Genomic DNA, 19,564 nt, shown 5'->3' with positions numbered 1-19,564 from the left:
GTTGGGACGGATAGTTTAGAAATTAGGTTTTTCCGAGAGCCCATCCAAGACATTTCCTGGCTTCCCCCACTGGCAGCGCTCCATGTGGTTCTTGTTTAAATGGCTAAGTGAATCACCAGATACTCAACCTGCTGCCAGAATTACTTTATTAAACAACCTCTCTGATTTAGGCAGTCGCTCCGTCTGGCTCGGCTCGAATTAGCAGAAAGTCGCATCACGCTGCATAAGAATACCCGCACTGTGACGCGCTAACGTTTCCCTCCGTCCACCTTTGTCTCCCACAGACCGTTCAGAAGATTTTGAAATCCAACAAACAGTTTTGCAGTAAACTGGGAAAGTACCGAATGCCGTTTGCCTGGTCTGTCAGGTCAGTGCCGCTGGTTGGAGACTGAGTTTTCTAAAGAGTTTAATCTCCTGTTATCGTCCATTTCTCACTCTGTGTGTTTTTCTACTTATTATAGGTCGGTGTTTAAGGACAACCACGGGGCACTGGACCGAGAGGCGCGTTTCTCGCCTCTCTTCAAACAGGAGAGCAACAAGATATGTACAGATGACCTGATAAAGCTGGTGGCAGAGTTTCGGAGGTAGGGGCATACTGTGGGCTTCACCACTCAAGTAGGTCACGAACTGTAGATTTCTCGGAGACATGACGAAGAGTTCTTGCGTCATTTAAACTGTAATCTTTGTGTGTGCAGAGCTGAGAAGACCAGCAAGCTGCAGACCATACCGGGCGCTCTGGACATCGCAGTCGACTACGTTCCAATGGAGCATCCTAGTATGTTTGTTTTGTCTTTGTTAATTCACACACACACACTCTCTACTGTATCTGCCTCCTTCTTCCCCTCTACGTGTTTCTTTTTTCACTCATTTAAAACCCTTCCTCCTCTGTGCTTTCAGACTGCGTGACGTCCTCCTATGTTCCGGTGAAGCCCTTCGAGGAGCTGAGCAAACACCAGCCGACGGTGGAGGTGGAGGAGTTCGTCCAGGACACCACCAAGTTCACGCAGCCGCACCGTGTCTACAGGAACCACATCTACATCTACCCCAAACACCTCAAATACGACAGCCAGAAGAGCTTCGCCAAGGTATCACAATAAAGTTTAAAGAGATAGTTCAACATTTTGGCAAATTGGGCCATTGACATAATCCCTATAGTTTTAGGAGTAGGTTCGTTACATTTAATTGTCGGTGCAAGCTGTTTTTAGAACGGCGGAGCAGAGCCGCGAGCTGCTCAGAGCTATGCTATGGAGGCTAATGGGATTTCTTGGTTTCCCTCATCAAACTCATCAAATACACAATCCAACAACTCCAAAACGCTCTTGTGGACAAGTTGTGACCTGCACATTCATCACGCTATGAGATAATAACGGAACGTTATGAGACGGAGTTGTTTTCAAGTTAAATTCATCCAAAACCGCTGATGCACGTTGCACGTTGGGGGCAGTTTTTCAGCAAGCAGTCTCTGCATTTGCCTATGGAACCAAGAAATTCCATTAGTCTCTGTAGCGTAGCTCTGAGCAGCTCGCTGCTCTGCTCTGCCAATCTAAAAATAGCTTGCACCGACAATTAAAGGTAACGAACCTACTCCTAACACTATAGGGATTATGGCAATGGGCCAATTTGCCAAAATGTTGAACTATCCCTTTAAGAGAAGCCTGAGTTAAGGTTCAAGCTTTACAACTTTAGAAACACAGCGTACCTCATGTGTTTCTTTTTACATACTTCATGTACTTTTATTGTTCGGTGTTGTTCTTTTTATTTGGTAAAAGGGCAATTCTCCACATTACAATGCTCCTCTTGTTCACAGGCTCGTAACATCGCCGTGTATGTGGAGTTCCGCAGCTCGGACGAAGAAGTTGCCAAACCTTTAAAGGTAGAGTGTTTTCCAAAAAACATGCTGATGGGACCTTAATGGGCTTTTATATGACTCCATTTTCTCCACTTATATCATGGGAAACTGACTTAGTTGTGGCCCCTTTTTTTTTTGCTGTTTTTTTTTTGCAGTGCATCTACGGCAAGGCAGGAGGCCCAGTCTTTACCACGGCAGCATGCTCCACAGTCTTACATCACTCTCAGAACCCCGACTTCTACGACGAGGTGAGGACGGATGTCAGTGAACGGGTCTCAGATGACAGCGCCTGGAGGTGGATCATAATGTAATCCGTTACATGCTTTTGTGTCCCCAGGTGAAGATCGAGCTTCCTAACCAACTTCATGAAAAGCACCATCTTCTTTTCTCCTTTTACCACGTCACCTGTGACATCAACGCCAAGACAAACTCCAAGAGGAAAGAGGCCTTGGAGACCCCAGGTGAGCCAGGATTAAGGAGAACATGTATTGTATTGCAATTTTATGTCGTGTTGAGTCTGTTCCACTATTCAATGCTCTTTGTGTTGTGTACGTGTGTGTTGTTTTCTAGTGGGGTACTCTTGGCTCCCTCTGCTCAAAGAAGGCCGCCTGTCATCTCAGGAGTTCAACATCCCCGTCTCCTGTAACCTGCCACCTGGTTACCTGGCCATCAAGGAGGCCAGCAACACAAAGGTGAGAGGGAGAAGGAATGAAAAGAATCGCCTCATTTATATGGGGTATAAATACAGTCTTGTAATGCTGCTGAATAATAGTTAATAAATGAGGGATTTGAAGCATCACATGATTTGATCAGTTGGTTTTTCCAGGCCTTAAGCTCATGCTGTCGCTTCTCTTCCTACAGAGTGGAGCAGATGTGAAATGGGTGGACGGAGGAAAAGCTATCTACAAAGTGTCAACCAACGTCGTCTCCACAGTTTACACTCAGGTAAGTGACCTGCAGAGGGTTAGGTCTTATAAATAAGTTGTGTGGACATATAATAACAGTTTGCAAGCAGTGGATGTTTAAAGTGCTCCACAACAAACTCTTGGTTGGTCGGTGGGTTGTAAATTAGATCAGTCTGCGTCTTATTTTCACTTGGAACTTGTAACAAAAGCCAGCGAGTAAATTTATAGATTGGAGAGATCAAGTACTGGCCAAAACATGCTTATACAGTCAGATACTTAAAAGAAAACATGAATAAATACATAGAAATATACAGTAAGAGATGTAAAAAATGATAGAAAATCTTTCTTTATACTAGTTTTATGGTGCAACTAACCCTTTTTAAACCAAGAGGAAAATATTGGCGTGTCCACCTGAGCGGATGGTTCTGTTTACTTCCACCAAGAATAAATGTGGATGGACGCCAAGTTGCATTGATCACAATAGTCACAATAGTTTTGTTAAATGTATTTACGATGAGCTTGGCAGTTGTTTTCTGTGCTCCTGAAAACGGTTTCAGTTCAGGCTGACACTGAAACATTCACTCAAGAAGATTTGACTCGCATAGTGAAGTGATGAAGTTCACATTTCAGGATTAACTGTCACCTAAAAGAAAAGGGGAACCGCTCCACTAAGTGTTATTTCAGATTTTTCATGGATTCTTCTCTGTGTGCCAGGACCCCCACCTGAACCGATTCTTCCAGCAGTGCCAGAAGAGAGAGCTGGACCTCTCGATACCTCCTACCTCCAACTTCCTCAACTGCTTGAAGGTCAGACAAAAAAAAAACTGAATCTCCTCACTTGTTATTTTATTGTGACTGAGACAAAAAGCAGGACCTGCATGTCTAATCTGTGCACCAGGATGCCAAACATCATTTTGTTTTCTGCTTCTGTATGATTTATGTTTTTTATATATATTTCTTTCCACCCTTCTCATTCCCCTCCTCCTCCTCCTCCTCCTCCTCCGTTTCCTCCTACACTTCTTTTCCACCCTCCTCCAGGGTCTCCTCAGCATGGAGAGAATCCCAGTGATCATCCGATTCCTGCCAGTGCTCTTCAACCAGCTGTTCAAGGTTCTGACTCAGAATGACAACGACGAGGTCACTACTGCCACCACCAGGTAGGAAGCGGTACTGTCGACGTCGATAACAGATCTATTGATAAAGAGGGGGTTAGTGGATTCGGTGCAGCACGCAAGTGAGAAAAATAAACAGTGTTGAAAACATCTCCTTTTTTATTGCTTGAATAAGTTATTTTTTATGATTTTATTGTGAGATTAATTCAGTATGGCATAAAGAATAAAGCCGCTTGTGAAGAGAGGCGATGTTTGACAGATGTTTCCAGTCGTTGTTTAGGAACAAAGGCTGTCATAACTAAAAGTCTCTGTTTTTCTTGTCCTGTTTTCTGCAGAGTGCTGGTCCACATTGTTGCCAAGTGCCACGAAGAAAACCTGGATCACTATCTGCACTCCTACATCAAGGTACTGTGACAAAGAAAAGTAGTTAAGTGCGTGTGTGTGTGTGAGCTCACAAACATCATATAATAATTTTGAAAGTTGTTGTTTTTCTACGAAGGAATGAAATCTCTGCACAGGCAATTTAATCTGTGCAAAAAAAACAAAAAAAACAAAACAGAAAAGGGGGCTTTATGTGTTTGCATGTGTGTATTTGTGTGTGTTTGGGCCAGCAGGAGTGTGGTTAGGGCCACGTGCCCAGAACACTGTGCAAACACACACACACACACACACACACACACACACACACACACACACACACAGAAGGAAGGAGAGGAGGAGAGAAAGAAACAGAAGAAGAAGAAGAAAGGGTGATTGAGTAGGAGGCAAACTAGGACATTGAGCTGGCTTAATCAGAAACACAAGACATGTTTGTTTAGGGAGACAGAAATCAGAGGGAGAATTAGAGGAGAGAGCAGGAGAAAAAACCACAAGACCTGTTTCATGTTGGCTACAGGGAAGGAAAACTGCAGCGCTTCAAGAGGCAGAGGCAGAGAGACGAATGGTGGGAGGTAAAGAGGGGAGGACTAGCAGAGCTAATGGATCGGGGGTTGCCATGGTAACAGATTGGCATGATGTTCAGTAGTAGTGCTGCCCAATTTAAACTGCTGACTGTGTGTATGTGTATGTGTGTGCGCATGAGTGTGTGCTCAGTGGAGGGGGTGGGGTCTGTCCACTGTAGCTTGAATAGAGTGGTATGCAGTCATTTTGTATCATATTTTATACTGTCATGAAAATATTTGTATAGTATGTTTCTGTTCATGTATCTACAGTGTTTCTGAATATTGTGAGAGCTGAATTGGTTTAACAGAAAATTAATTACAATATATTTTTTTATTATCTGTTAAGTATTTATTTCTGATTGAACTGTTGGCTCGATACAACAAGACATTTTAAGTCACCGATTTTCATTTTAACATTTCATAGACCAGGCTGTTAAATTAATTCATCCCGGAATCTAATCAGCACATTTGGCACATACTGGCGGCTTATAGGGGTTCAGACTAGACCTGGGACTGATCATTATTTTCATCATCGACATAATGATATTTTTTTTGATTAATCAGCGGATACTAATGACTCATGAGTATGAAACGTCCAAAGACAGTGAGAAGCTAATTACAGCATTTTAGGGTTGAATATCTTGTTTTCACAATTTTTGGGGAACATTTTTGTTTGAAAATGGACTTAAATTATTGGTTGTTTATCAAAATAGTTAACAGAAACGTTTCACACCCGTGTCTGAGATGTCGTTCCCTCATTTTCTGTTTTCTCTCTACTGCTGCTTTCCAATGAATTCAAAACATGAACAAAATACATTAAAAAAAATCAGTTAATCATGAAAATAATTGTTATTTGCCGCCCTACCATGTAACAGCCATAAGCAGCTGACCCCTCTCTCCTCTCTGTGTGCAGTATGTGTTCAAGTCAGAGGCCCACGGCTTCAGGACGGCCCACGAGGAGCTGGCTAAGGGGATGACCTTTGACCTTAAGAGCAACGAGCAGGCAGCAGTCAGAAACGTCCTGAAGGTTTGTCATGAATCTGTGCTCCATTCCATAACATTTCATTTCATTTATTTAGATCTCCATTAGCTTTGGCAAAACCATCGCTATCCTTCCATAACAGATTTTACCCAATAAGTGCAAATTTACCAAACCATAAAAGTTGTGCCTATTCTCATTTGCTTTGACCTCTCCTCATTTCAGTTCTCCTGGTTCTTCTTTGAGTTGATTGTCAAGTCCATGGCGCAGCAACTGGTTGACTCTGACAAGTTAAAGGTAAGGTGACATGTCTCTAGTCTTTTCAAGTCTCCCATCCCTGAAAACATCATCTTTTCTTAACCATTTGTTATTCATGGTCCAGTAACGTTCCCTTGCCTCGGTATAACCACATTCTCTATGGCTGATTGTTTCTCCCCACAGCTTCCCAGACCCCAGCGTTTCCCCTCGTCCTACCTGAGCCGCGTGGAGACGCTGGTGGAGACGGTGTCCGAGCACATCTTCTGGAAAAACAAAGATCTGGCAGAGGAGACGCGCAGTGCCAACTTGGCCGTGGCAGCTTTTGTCAAGGTGAGAGGAGGAAGGATTTAAATTACACGACGAAGGGAAACTCATTTAAAGAGGCAATTTATCGGGTGAAGTTTGAGTACATTGTAAAGAACACTCACAAGTTTATGCGCTCGTGTGGATCAATGCAAACCGCCTTACAGTTGATATCTATTGATTTCTCCATCTGTATTAAATCATCTGTCTCTCCGTCTCATCGAGTAACTGTTTCTGGGTCTGATCTCTGAATTGTCTCTCTGCAGCGTTGCTTCACTCTGATGGACAGAGGCTTCACGTTCAAACTGATTAGCAACTACATAAACATGATCACTGCCACTGACAGCAAGGTAAAACACAATGCACGCACTTTAAAGAGATACTTCAACATTTTGGCAAATTGGCCCATTGCCATAATCCCTATAGTTTTAGGAGTAAGTTTGTTACCTTTAATTGTTAGTTTTTAGAAAGGCGGAGCAGAGCCACGAGCTGCTCAGAGCTACGCTACGGAGGTCAATGGGATTTCCTGGTTTCCCTCATCAAACTCATCAAATACACAATCCAACAACTCCAAAACGCTCTGGTGGACAAGTTGTGCACATTCACCACGCTATGAGATAATAAGTGTAGCTCTGAGCAGCTCGCGGCTCTGTTCGGCTATTCTAAAAATAGCTTGCACCGACAATTAAAGGTAAAGAACCTACTCCTGAAACTATAGGGATTATGGCAATGGGCCAATTTGCCAAAACGTTGACCTATCCCTTTAAGTTTATTTTGAGGCTAGAATAAAGTGTGTGACATGCATCATTTCTGCGTTTGACAGGTTCTGTGTGAACTGAAGTTTGAGTTCCTGAGAGAGGTGTGTAACCACGAGCACTACGTTCCTCTCAGCCTGCCCCTGCCCTCGGCTCGCATCGCAGGTAAGAGCCGCGCCGAGCTGCCGGGCTTGACCCCAGTGTCAATGTGAAAACTCACGCATCAAGTAGCTCTCCCTCTCATTTGTCTATTAACACACTGTCTCTCTATCTTTCTCCTTCTGTCATTCTCTCTCTGACTGTTTGTCCATGTCAGACCATGCATCTCCAGAGCCACAAAGCACTCATGGTAAATATGTCCACTCATTCCTTTGTAATGTTGCATGTGCTACAGTGTGTGTGTGTGTGTCAGCGGTAGTATGATGTTAATAGAATTCATGGAAAATTGGCTTGTCACATTATTTGCTCACTGTAACCAGATTTTTTTTTTATTTAGAAAAGGGTTAATTAATTAACTCCCTAATGGAAAGCAAATATTGACTTGTGTTCAAATCACGGGCACCTCAGTTCATTTCCATGAAAACTGTGAAACCTTCTGTGTCGTCTCTCCTCCTCCAGTGTCAGTACCCGAGTACAACCTGACCGGCGAGTTCTGCAGGAAGCACTTCCTGACCGGTCTGCTGCTGCGGGAACTGGGGCTGGCGCTGCAGGACGAGCAGGACCTGAGGCACCTCGCGTTGGCCACCCTGAAGACTCTGATGGCCAAACACTCCCTGGATGCACGCTACGCCACCAAGGTAGACAGAAACACATGTTTATACGGGAGGAGGAAACCAAAAAGGGCACGAACGAGTCATTCGCTCAGAGTAGAAATTCTTCCAGCGTGACTCATGCAAACACATGCACACACCGACACGTGATTGTTGGTAGCAGCTGCGGGCAACGGCAAAGATGTGTCTTAATGAATGCTGGGAAGTGTCCGCGTCAGAGCAGACCCGAGTCAGTGATCTGTCCCCTGTTAAACACTGTTAAACACTGTCAAACAGTGCCAACCACAACACAACAGTGGCGCTGTAGTGGAGACTTAGATTTGGGCCTAGTTGAGCCTGAGTCAAAACCAGATGTGAGCAACAGGAAAATAAAGGCAAAACTTGGAAATGTGAATGTGAATTAATGAAAACCACAACAGTTTCTTGGCACTTTAAATGTTATGTAACTGCGCTGATGTTTTTTGTTTTTTTGTCATTGACTAAATAATCGGTAGGTTTCTTAAATGTAACATTAATGGAGTAGTAATAAACTCTCTAGGGGCCCATTGTTACTGCAGTTTATCATATTTAACATGTGTCACAGAGGTCAAATGCTTGAGTGGCTGTTTCCTGACTATTTATCAGTCCTTAGTAATTGTACAAAGTGATTATCTAATTCTCTTTATACATACTTATAAAATATGTGATTACCAGCTGGCTAAATCAGAGAAGGGATTTATTTGTCAGGGTATAACTAAACTATACATTCTGCACTAATCCTCTTTATGAGACTAATATGATGTTGTTCAATTTGCTACTTTTCCAGGAGAAACAGGCAAGAATTGCATCTCTCTACCTGCCTCTGTACGGCCTGATCCTGGACAACATGCCTCGATTCTTCCTCAGGGACATCTTCCCCATCTACTTCACTTCTAGTGACCAAGTAAGAGTTGAGATGAGAGATAAAACTGACTGTTTTTGTCATATACTGTAGACGGTTGCCCAAAAAGTTGACATAATATTGCTTTCAGACACATTCCTCTATTTATTCCTATTGTGGTTTCTGTTATCAATAGAGTTTTGATACACTGTACACTTTATCTATCAGGAATAAATCACATTGTCTTGTTTCATGAGAAGAGGTAAAAAAGATATTTTATTCCAACTTTATGGGCAACTGTGTATATTCCTGCTATGGAACGTTAACAAAACTATCCTCCTCCATTAGTTCTGTTACCTACTAGGTTTCAAGGGATGGGTACCGTGTGGAAAGCAATACAATTTGTAGACTTGTCACTTTGGACCAAATATTTTTTATGAATTTCTGTTCTTTATTATTCCTTTTATTCCTACGTTTCCAACACACGGCATCGTACTTAGAAGTTTATGTTTGCAGTCGTATCAGTTTAATTGTGCAGTTTTCCCAGCTGCTGTATGTTTTTTCTTGCTGCCTCTGTTTGTCCTCCTTTGATTCAATTTCACCACACTGTAAACAACACTTTGTTTGCTCATGCATACTGTAGACGAGCCATCCATACACAGTGTGCAACCATCACAAAATTATATACAAAAACAAATTGGCAGCGTTGATTCTTGCACTAAAATCAACGCTGCCAATTTGTTTTTGTATATAATTTTGTACATTTTATTTTATTCGCTATTGCTATTTTATTATGTATAGTTTGTTCTTTATATTTTACTATTTTATTATGTATAGTTTATATTCTTATTCTTTATATTCTTATACTATATGTTGTTATCGTCAATGTGTGTCTGTGTAATGCTGCTGCTGCACTGTAATTTCCCAGATTGGGATCAATAAAGTATATCTATCTATCTATCTATCTATCTATCTATCTATCTATCTATCTATCTATCTATCTATCTATCTATCTATCTATCTATCTATCTATCTATCTATCTATCTATCTATCTATCTATCTATCTATCTATCTATCTATCTATCTAGATTTTTTTTTTTTTTTTTTAATGGAAATTGCTTGTGCCTAGCCTTCATGGATGTTGTTATAAAGATTAGTCTAAGTGGTCTTGTTAATAACACATAGTCATTGCTAATGTAAATACTGTCCCGAATTATGAAGTAATAAGAATTGGGTTGAATAACAGATATTTTTCCTGTCTGTGTCCCTACCAGGGCTCTCGAGATGACCTCAGCGTGGGAGGGGGCGTGGCTGGAGGGGTGATTCCTGTCACTGTCACTCGTCATGGCAACTCTGTGGATGCCTCCTTTTCCAAAGAAGTACTCAACTCCATCACAGGTAGCAGATAGTAATGTGTGTCCGTCTGCATAAGAAGGTGTGAATCGGGCCGTTACATTGAACCTGACTACTTCCCCCCTCTGCACCCCGCTACACCAGCCTTCTCATCCTTGGCAGTTGCCATTGGTAACCAGGCCGACTCTCGGGGTTCTCTGATCAGTGTGGACTCAAACCCTAGCAACAGTGACAGGAACAGCGAGAAGATGGACGGTTGTGAGAAGGTGAGAGGAACGAGCACTCAGGATATATTCAAATGCAAATACATTTGTATTTGTATGTGTTTCATAAACTGTACACTGAGCATGTTCCTCATTGTGAGTAATTTATGATCATTTTTATATTATATATGGATCTCTGAAAGAGATATATTCAGAAAAAACGTCTTTCCAGTGTGTCAGATTACAGACCAATCCAGCTGAGGACCTTTAATGCATATCATCCACTTACCTCTTTCCTGACTTCCTCTTGTCTCTATATGCTTAAGACAAAGTGGTCAAAAATACTTAATAATGGAAACATCTTGACTTTAGCATCAAAATTCATTACTTAAAGGAGACATATCATGCCCCCTTTCCATTAATTAAAATAGTTCCCAGGTGTCTTAAAGACATGTCTTTGACATTTTTTGGTCAAAATACCCCAAGGATCAAACATCACAGCTCTTTTTATCCGCTCAAAACAGCCCTGTTCAGAACGGCTGGTTTCAGTGCCTGTCCCTTTAAATGCAAATGAACCACCGCTTGCTCCGCCCCTTCTACCGGTCCCAGGTAGGGGTGGTATTATGCAAATTTTAGACCTAGTTACATCACTGGAAGACAACTGAGGGAACAGCTCATAAAACCATATGGATTTCAACCTAGGGAGTTTGCACATTACAGATTTTTTTTTGTCAATTCTCACATTTTGGGGGCCAGAAGGCAAAACAAACAACCAAATATATGTCAAATAACCTTAAAAAAGTGATATTACCATAACATGTCCCCTTTAAAGCTCACAGTGCGGTCTCCAGAGGTGTACAGCAAAGCCAATGTTAACTTTTGTCTCTATCAAGTCTTTTCTTCAGTTGAAGTTAGCATGCTATCCAGGTACTGTAGGTCCAGGACGTGTTGTCATTTTCCTTTATCAACTCGATGTCACCTCCAATCTGTCCTGCAGAAACAGCACTGCCCAGATGGCACATTACATTATAATTTCCTGTATTATCAATATTAAACATTTTTTGAAGCTTTTGTCTCGGGTAACAGTGAAACCTTTAAAACATACAGTACTATGATTTTAACGAGACACCAACAGTGAAGGTTTCTCATTTTTTGGGGGGTTTTTTGTTTACCTTTCCAAAACCTCCTCCAGTCTGGCTTGAATAAAGCTTTGGAGGGGCATTAGTGACGTTGGCTTAAGTATAGTAAAATTCAATCTTAGAATACTACTGTGTATAGCTTATAAAATACCAATTAGGTTTCCCTGCAGCTCGCCTAAACCCACAAATTCAAGTAACTAAATATAAAGGACATGACCTGTTTCCTCAGTAGCAGCTCCAGCTCTGGTGCTAACTGTGGTTCCCTGACTGTATATCTGTCCGCTGATGTTTGTCTTCAGTTTGCTCGGCCACAGTCCCTGATTGGCTACGGCTCTCGCTGTGACAAGTTGGACCAGGCGGAGACGCGCAGCCTGCTCATGTGCTTCTTGCACATCATGAAAACTATATCTGAGGGTAAGAAATGATCTTACGACGCTTCACACCAGTCTTTTTGAAGGTTTGGAAATGTCTGCTAATGAATTATTATAAGACCTTTATACTTTTACCCATAGAGGTCCAGAACATTTACAGTAGATAGTATTTGTAGTCATTATATATCATTAGCGGTAGTAAATCAGCTATGGTATGTGACATGTGTGTTGTTGCCTGTTTCCAGATGTGCTGGTGTCCTACTGGCACCGAGCCATTCACCAGGAGATCTCAGACTTCTTTAACATCCTGGAGTAAGTGCTCTTCTTCTTTCTTCTTCTTTTTGCAGAATACCACCATAGCCCCTGTTAGGGAGTGATACAAATGAACAAAAAAACACTTAGGCAAGCGGGGATGGGGGCAGACAAGAGAGAGAAAGAGAGAGAAGAGAGGAAAGAGGAATGTAGCCAGAGGGGAACAGATGAAAGTAATGACACAGCAAGAGAGCGAGAGAGAAGAAAAACAGACTCTAATTCCAATGAGAGCTCCCTATCCACCAAAACAGTGCAGTAAATTAACTGTGTGTTTCCTGTTTGCATCCAGACTGCACCGGTACAACTCAGTAGGTTCACATGGACCCCATTTAGCCCCTGTCTTTAACTTACAAAACACAAAGAAAAACCAAGCAAAATGCCAGCTAAGATGTTTTTGCATTTTCCTCTTCCTCAGGCTGTGTCTTCAGCACTTTAGGTTCCTTGGAAAACGCCACATAGCGAGGTGAGTGCTCGCTCCACACACCGCTCGTCGCCGACTAAAGAGGACCACGTCTTGATTCAGATGCATTTATTATAACGCTGCCGATTTGCAAAGAGCTTATTAACTCAACATGCATTTCACAGCCAAAAGGTTGCGGCCAACTCTCCCCCTCTTAACACACACTGATGCATAATTCATATAATCATGTGCACACATGAACGCACACATGTGCAAATGCGACCACGCCCACCGACACATGTGCAAACACACACAAATAAGATGAATCGGACACAGTCAGGCAGAAATACTAATATGTGTTCTGTATGCGTGTGCACACAGGGATGAGCTTCGAGGGGGGGAGGGAGGGAGAGGGGGGTGGGGTGGAAGAGGGGAAAGAAAAGAAAGAGGAGGAAAGAAAGGGGGGGAGGTGAAACTCCTGGATCTCGCTGTTGAGAGAGAATCACTGCTGGATATTGTACTGTAGTAGTTGGCAAGCAGAGGATGGGGTTGTTATTGTGTGTGTGTGTGTGTGTGTGTGTGTGTGTGTGTGTGTGTGTGTGTGTGTGTGTGTGTGTGTGTGTGTGTGTGTGTGTGTGTGTGTGTGTGTGTGTGTGTGTGTGTGTGTGCGTGCTCTTACTGGAGCTGAGCCATTGGCACTGCTAGACTCCTCCATCTTCTGGTTCCTCCTCCCAGCTAATTAAATTAGGCCTCTTTTTCCTTTCAGCAGTAAGATGCTGAGATGTAAGCCAACAAAAGGCGCTGCTTTGCTTTGCTGCGAGTGGAGGCATTAACAGAATAAAGATACCTGGGAGCTCAGCTGGCTCTCTCAGACGTAGCTGAGCCTGTCTGGGGCTGCTAGCTGCTTAACATTCGTCTGTAATACCCGGAGCCATGGGGGGACTCACAGTCTTACGCCTATGTCTGTCTCAGTGTCTCTCTCTGTTCGCTCTTTGATGCCTGGCTGAGTCAGTCTGGGCGCCCATTGAAGCTCGGAGTGATGAATTACTCCAGCAGTGTGAAGTCAGCCAGCAAGCTAGTAGGGAGAGACAGTCACCCAGCTATCCTATCAGACAACAATTCGGCCTTTAATAGCCCGTGAAAATTCGGTTTTAGATGCTAAATGTTTCTCTGTGATATTAAAAATTCACAAATAACCACAACAATAAAAGTTAAAGAGCTAGCGGTTGTTAAATCCTGACTGATGCGTGGAAGAATGTGAGCCTCGCCCACTTCAAATGGGCGAAGAGAGAACAGAGAAGAAAAAATAAATCAGAAATCTATAACTTGAAAAAAAATCAAAACTGTTCTACATATTTGGCAGAAAACCGTGTGTGCCTGTCAAACAGGTTTTCCTGGCCTTTAAAGGGATAGTTCAACATTTTGGCAAATTGGCCCATTGCCATAATCCCTATAGTTTTAGGAGTAGGTTTGTTACCTTTAATTGTCGGTGCAAGCTATTTTTAGAACGGGGGAGCAGAGCCACGAGCTGCTCAGAGCTACGCTACGGAAGCTAATCGTATTTCTTGGTTTCCTTCATGAAACTCATCAAATACACAATCCAGCAACTCCAAAACGCTCTCATGGACAAGTTGTGACCTGCACATTCACCACGCTATGAGATAATAACAGAACGTTACGAGACAGAGTTGTTTTCGAGGCAAATGCAGAGACTGCTTGCCGAAAAACTGCCCCCGACGGGAACGCACATCAGCGACGTAACAAACCTACTCCTAACACTACAGTATAGGGATTATGGCATTCCTCATTCCTCCATTCCTCCAACATATTCTGTGTCACATACACATACACATACACCACATACATTACACAACTCCAGCAAATTATTATTATTAATTCTAATGTTTTCTCTATGTTCGCCCCTTGCTGTTGTAGTCTTCAGCTCTGTGCATGCATCATGCCCCCCCCCCTCCTCTTCCTCCTCCCTCTGTTCATGCTGCTGCTGCTGCTGTTAATGGATTGTCAGTGTCACTGCACATTTATTGATGTCCTGTTGCATCATGTAACCCTTTCTGTGTCGACATCAGTGGGAAATAAAGAGGAAATGTATGCTTGGCGCTGCTGTACAGTACATTGGCTTTGCTTTGCTGTACAACCAATAACACATTCACCTCCTCGATGTTGCATGTCGACCTTGTAACCCTCCAACCTACACCCACCTCGCATGCTCTGCCCTGCTGCCTCAGCCTCGTGACTGGCTCCACTCCACCTGCTGCTTGGCGTGATTGACTTTCCTTAACAAGCTCTGAGGCTGCTGTGCTGATTGGCTTTACATGGTGGCTGTGTCTTCTTTCTTTTGGCCCCGCTGAGGCACCGTTTTTGCTTTTGTGTTGCTTGGCAGTCGCCTCCAATCGTGCTTCATTTAAGCGTCGCAAGAATATGACACAGTGTGTTGAAGATCTGTTTGTCGAGATGCGGTGACTAAAGCTGATTTGTGCCGCAGCTTAGCTGACATTCAGCTTCATCACATCTATACATGTCAATTCCCCCATGCTGTTGTCCACTGTTTATACATTAACAGCGATCTGGAGCCTCTGCTCTCCACTAACACCCTAACAAGAGCTGGGATAACATTTACACTATATGATACTAATGGCAGACTAAAACCACTGACTCTGCTGCACCGCTAACCTTTCCATCTGGCTGACCTTCCTCCCTATAAGAGCTGTTTGATTTTTTTTTTTTTTTTTGCTCCTGACACTTAGCTGCTCTCATCACACCAAGGTCAAATTGGAGCTCCTGTATGCTTTCGACATTTCTTTTAGCAGTGTGATCTAGTTCCTAAAAATATGTAACAAGATCACAATAATGAAAAAAAAAAAGCTTTTATATTTATAAATGTAAGATTTATTATTATTTATTATTGATTGCTCAAGCAGCTAATGCCGTGCCGCTCACAGTTATCATAACTGAATAACGATGCTAATGGTGAACACTAAAACAATGTTGGTCTTAAGTTAACTGACTAATGATAGCGTTGATGTGATTGGCTCGTGAACAGGAAGCTAGCGGCGGCAGTAAAGCTGGCCCAGTCCACCCAGGCCAATGGCACCCTGAAGGGCTCTAACCACCCCTCCCAGTCCTCTCAACCCTCCAGCCTCTTCCCACAATGGTAATCACCCTCCACCAGGAAAACAAACAACACCTCAACTGTGTGAAGATACTCGAGTCTTGTGGTTTTTACTGAAACTGTTCCTAGCGCTAAATATGTCTGGTAATTGGCTCCGAGTGTACAGAGTTAATCGAATAGCAACAACCAGACTTATTATTGAAGCACAGGTTCAGCCCACAGCAGCAATGTGGATACTTGGATTTGGGTAAATACATTCTTGTCCTGTGTGGATTCATCATTTATGTGCCCACTGTGTTTCCATGTTTTAGACTGTATCTGTGTTCTCAGCATGCCCCCGCCCCCTCCCCCTCCTCATACCTGCAGTGTTTTGTGTGATTTGCCCGTACGCCCCCACTCCCCCTCCCCAATATGTTAATAGATCCTGGATAACAGCAAGTCCTTGGGACATGGATGCAGTTTATAAATACCTGCCTAACTATAAAATGTACAAAATATCTATAACTGGGATAGGTAACACAACATTGTTTATAAGTACATTTGCGGCGGTGGAACTAAAGCAAGTGTTGAATAAGGCATGTGAGCACTGTGATTGATCCTGGCTGCCGGTCCCTGCAGGATGGCGTCTTCTGGAGGGGAAGGTCACCGGCACGCTCGCTCCCAAACCATGCCCATCATCAGGGGCAAGAATGCCCTCACCAACCCCAAGCTGTTGCAGATGATGGAGACAGGTAACACACACACACAGACACACAGTACACGCTGACCAAGATAAAGTCAAGTCAAATCAAGCTTTATCCATGTGGCTAATATCATAAATCACAAATTATGCCCTCTGTCTGAAGACCCTTGAATGAGATCAGGAGAAAAACAACTATAAGATGGTGACAATGATGAGATGACTACAAGGTTGGATTTATTAGAGTTGCTCACATCTGAGTTTTTTTTTTCCAGATGGGAGCATTCAAGATGGGGACACGCTGAGCCCAACTGATATTGAGGCCAACTTGTCAACCGAGGTGGCCCTCACAGTGCTGGATGTACTGGAGCTCTTTGTTCTCCACAACAAGGTCTGTGTCTGTCTCCTCTGAGTTTATAACCAGAAAAAATACTCAATACCAGACACTCACAATCTGTTCTTGTTTGCCAAGGAGAATGTTTTATTATACCTCTCCTTAAGTGGTGCACATACAGTATTTATTTTTATACTCATAATAGCCTATGTATCTGAGATCTGAAGGTCTGCAGTTTCTGAGTTTGACAGTTAAGGTACATCTTAATGTGTGTTACATGTATTTATGGCATTTTTTAACCTTTACTTTAAAGGGTTGTGTTTCACATCAGATGTCTATTTTCATATTTGCTTGGCTAAGTGTGAAGAGGGAGTTTTGAATCCCCTTTTGTTTTTGCTTTTGCATCTTAAAAAAACAGAAAAGAAACAGTAGTATTTTCATATCTCCTGCCACCTTTCTATTGTACAAAGCAATTCTACAGTCTTTTTTTGTCAAAATGAAATGGTTTCAGAATAAAATACAATACATACATACATATGCACATACAGTACATCTAAAATGAAGTCAGTGATACTCTGCTGCCACCTAGTGGCTGGCACATCAAAAGGTGTACTTACAAGAATAAACTGCCTGTGTGTGAAACATTTTACATATAAAAAAAAAACCTTGACTGTGACTGAAATTCTTCTTTTTTCCTTCTTACACACACCGATACAGAAGCAGCTGTTGCTGGATGAAGGACAGAACGCTTTGATGAAGAAGGTGCTGGACACCTACTTGCTCTTCTTTCAGATCAACCAATCGACAGCCACTCTACGGCATGTCTTCGCCGGACTCAGGCTCTTTGTACAAAAGGTCCAACAAGCTTCATATCATCATATAACTAAATCTAAATGAAGCTTCTTCTGCTTTTTTTCTCATATGTGTTTTCCCCTTCATCCCCCTCTATAGTTCCCCAGTGCATTCTTCCAGGGTAAGGCAGACCTGTGTGGCTGTCTGTGCTATGAGATCCTCAAGTGCTGTAACCATCGATCCAGCTCCACCCAGACGGAGGCAGCTGCTCTGCTGTATTTCTTCATGAGAAAAAACTTTGAGTTTACTAAGGGAAAGTCCATAGTCCGCTCACATCTGCAGGTCAGTAAAAGCACAAATGTGTAATCAAATGTTTCAGTGTGACACTGTTCTTACCCAACATACTTCCACTTCAGGTTATCAAAGCAGTGAGTCAGTTGATAGCAGACGCCGGCATTGGAGGGTCCAGATTTCAGCAGTCCCTGGCTATAATCAATAACTTTGCCAATGGAGATGCTCCACTTAAGGTAAAGCAGGCTCTAGGGTTATAATACAAATGTTATATCTATAATTGTGATTGATTTGAAATGTCCATGACACATTTCTTGCAGAACACGCCATTCCCCGCTGAGGTGAAGGACCTGACCAAGCGGATCAGGACAGTTCTGATGGCCACAGCTCAGATGAAGGAGCACGAGAAGGATCCAGAGATGCTGGTGGATCTTCAGTACAGTCTGGCCAACTCCTACGCCAGCACACCTGAGCTCCGGCGGACCTGGCTGGAGAGCATGGCCAAGGTCCACGTCCGCAACGGCGATCTCTCAGAGGTTAAATCTTATTCTTCTTAGGTCACCTTTACTTCAGGAACTTCACATACAGCTTTTTTAAGAGTGATGTATTCATTAAAGAGATAGTTCAACATTTTTGACAAAATGGCCCATTGCCATAATCCCTACAGTCATAGTAGTAGGTTCGTTACCTTTAATTGTCGGTGCAAGCTATTTTTAGAATGGCGGAGCAGAGCCGTGAGCTGCTCAGAGCTACGCTACGGAGGCTAATGGGATTTTTTGGTTTCCCTCATCAAACTCATCAAATACAACAACTCCAAAACACTCTGGTGGACAAGTTGTGACCTGCACATTCACCACGCTATGAGATAATAACAGAACGTTATGAGACAGAGTTGTTTTAGATGCAAATGCAGAGACTGCTTGCAGAAAAACAGCCCCTTGACGGGAATTCGCACCAGCGGTTTTGCATTAATTTACCTCGAAAACAATCAACAGGTCACAACTTGTCCACCAGAGCGTTTTGGAGTTGTTGGATTATGTATTTGATGAGTTTGATGAGGGAAACCAAGAAATCCCATTAGCCTCCGTAGTGTAGCTCTGAGCAGCTCACGGCTCTGCTCCGACAAATAAAGGTAACAAACCTACTCCTAAAACTATAGGGATTATGGCAATGGGTCAGTTTGCCAAAATGTTGAACTATCCCTTTTAAAGCTGATGTGACTGTCTCTCCCTCAGGCCGCCATGTGCTACATCCACATCTCAGCCCTGATCGCTGAATCGCTGAAGAGGAGAGGTGAGTGCGCACAAGCTGCTGCTTTCACTGTTACTGCAAGCTTTTGCACACACAAGCATGGTGTTATGTGTGTGTGTGTGTGTGTATGCTCATGCACAAATACCTGCGCACATGCAGGGCTTCTTAGTTTGTGCATCTTCACAGACTTCTAACCACAAAGTCCAACCATAAAAAGAAGACCACCCTCTCTCTCTGCTAACATGGTCATTCAAACTTTCAGCCATCAGTCCTTCTTCATCATGAGAGTTGATGTGTGCGCCTGAAAGTTGGCAAACTGGTGACTTGAGTGTCTTAGAAATCCAGGAACTCAACCAGTAGCATAGATCTGTCTTGTGCTTTCATTCCCATTCACATCTTCCAGTAGAAACAGAAAGTCCTCTCCACAGGCATTTTGCCGCATTGTATGTTCTTCTATTAGCAGATCATTTTGTTCTTATGTGTGCATGTGTACTCATCTAGGCCGCAGCATGTCTCTGTCTTTGTCCGACATCTTTTTCGCATGCGCTTTTTTTTACGCACTTCACCCCGTAGTGTG

At 42.9% G+C, this 19,564-nt stretch overlaps 1 protein-coding gene across 3 annotated transcripts in view; it reads left to right on the top strand.

Moving 5' to 3' along the window:
- Positions 1-19,564, top strand: part of dock10 (dedicator of cytokinesis 10) — a gene marked incomplete at its 5' end in the record, with an annotated part of 70,806 nt that overhangs the window by 43,782 nt on the left and 7,460 nt on the right. For all 3 annotated transcript variants that reach the window (XM_083984602.1, XM_083984601.1, XM_083984603.1), the window contains 33 exons: positions 285-367; positions 462-584; positions 696-775; positions 898-1,085; positions 1,808-1,873; positions 2,005-2,097; positions 2,187-2,310; positions 2,420-2,541; positions 2,711-2,794; positions 3,469-3,561; positions 3,793-3,911; positions 4,202-4,271; positions 5,721-5,834; positions 6,012-6,083; positions 6,228-6,374; positions 6,614-6,697; positions 7,171-7,267; positions 7,419-7,451; positions 7,721-7,899; positions 8,678-8,794; positions 10,007-10,130; positions 10,230-10,351; positions 11,727-11,841; positions 12,044-12,110; positions 12,526-12,573; positions 15,572-15,682; positions 16,259-16,371; positions 16,595-16,710; positions 17,371-17,508; positions 17,605-17,787; positions 17,862-17,972; positions 18,057-18,272; positions 18,972-19,029. In XM_083984602.1, coding sequence (XP_083840728.1) covers positions 285-367; positions 462-584; positions 696-775; positions 898-1,085; positions 1,808-1,873; positions 2,005-2,097; positions 2,187-2,310; positions 2,420-2,541; positions 2,711-2,794; positions 3,469-3,561; positions 3,793-3,911; positions 4,202-4,271; positions 5,721-5,834; positions 6,012-6,083; positions 6,228-6,374; positions 6,614-6,697; positions 7,171-7,267; positions 7,419-7,451; positions 7,721-7,899; positions 8,678-8,794; positions 10,007-10,130; positions 10,230-10,351; positions 11,727-11,841; positions 12,044-12,110; positions 12,526-12,573; positions 15,572-15,682; positions 16,259-16,371; positions 16,595-16,710; positions 17,371-17,508; positions 17,605-17,787; positions 17,862-17,972; positions 18,057-18,272; positions 18,972-19,029 — 3,610 coding nt within the window. The remainder of the gene's footprint in view (positions 1-284; positions 368-461; positions 585-695; positions 776-897; positions 1,086-1,807; positions 1,874-2,004; positions 2,098-2,186; positions 2,311-2,419; positions 2,542-2,710; positions 2,795-3,468; positions 3,562-3,792; positions 3,912-4,201; positions 4,272-5,720; positions 5,835-6,011; positions 6,084-6,227; positions 6,375-6,613; positions 6,698-7,170; positions 7,268-7,418; positions 7,452-7,720; positions 7,900-8,677; positions 8,795-10,006; positions 10,131-10,229; positions 10,352-11,726; positions 11,842-12,043; positions 12,111-12,525; positions 12,574-15,571; positions 15,683-16,258; positions 16,372-16,594; positions 16,711-17,370; positions 17,509-17,604; positions 17,788-17,861; positions 17,973-18,056; positions 18,273-18,971; positions 19,030-19,564) is intronic.

Source organism: Trachurus trachurus (genome assembly GCF_905171665.1).
Source record: "Trachurus trachurus genome assembly, chromosome: 13".
NCBI classification, from domain to species: domain Eukaryota; kingdom Metazoa; phylum Chordata; class Actinopteri; order Carangiformes; family Carangidae; genus Trachurus; species Trachurus trachurus.
The sequence above is the reverse complement of the archived record's forward strand: the minus strand, read 5'-3'. Positions and strand labels throughout refer to the sequence as shown.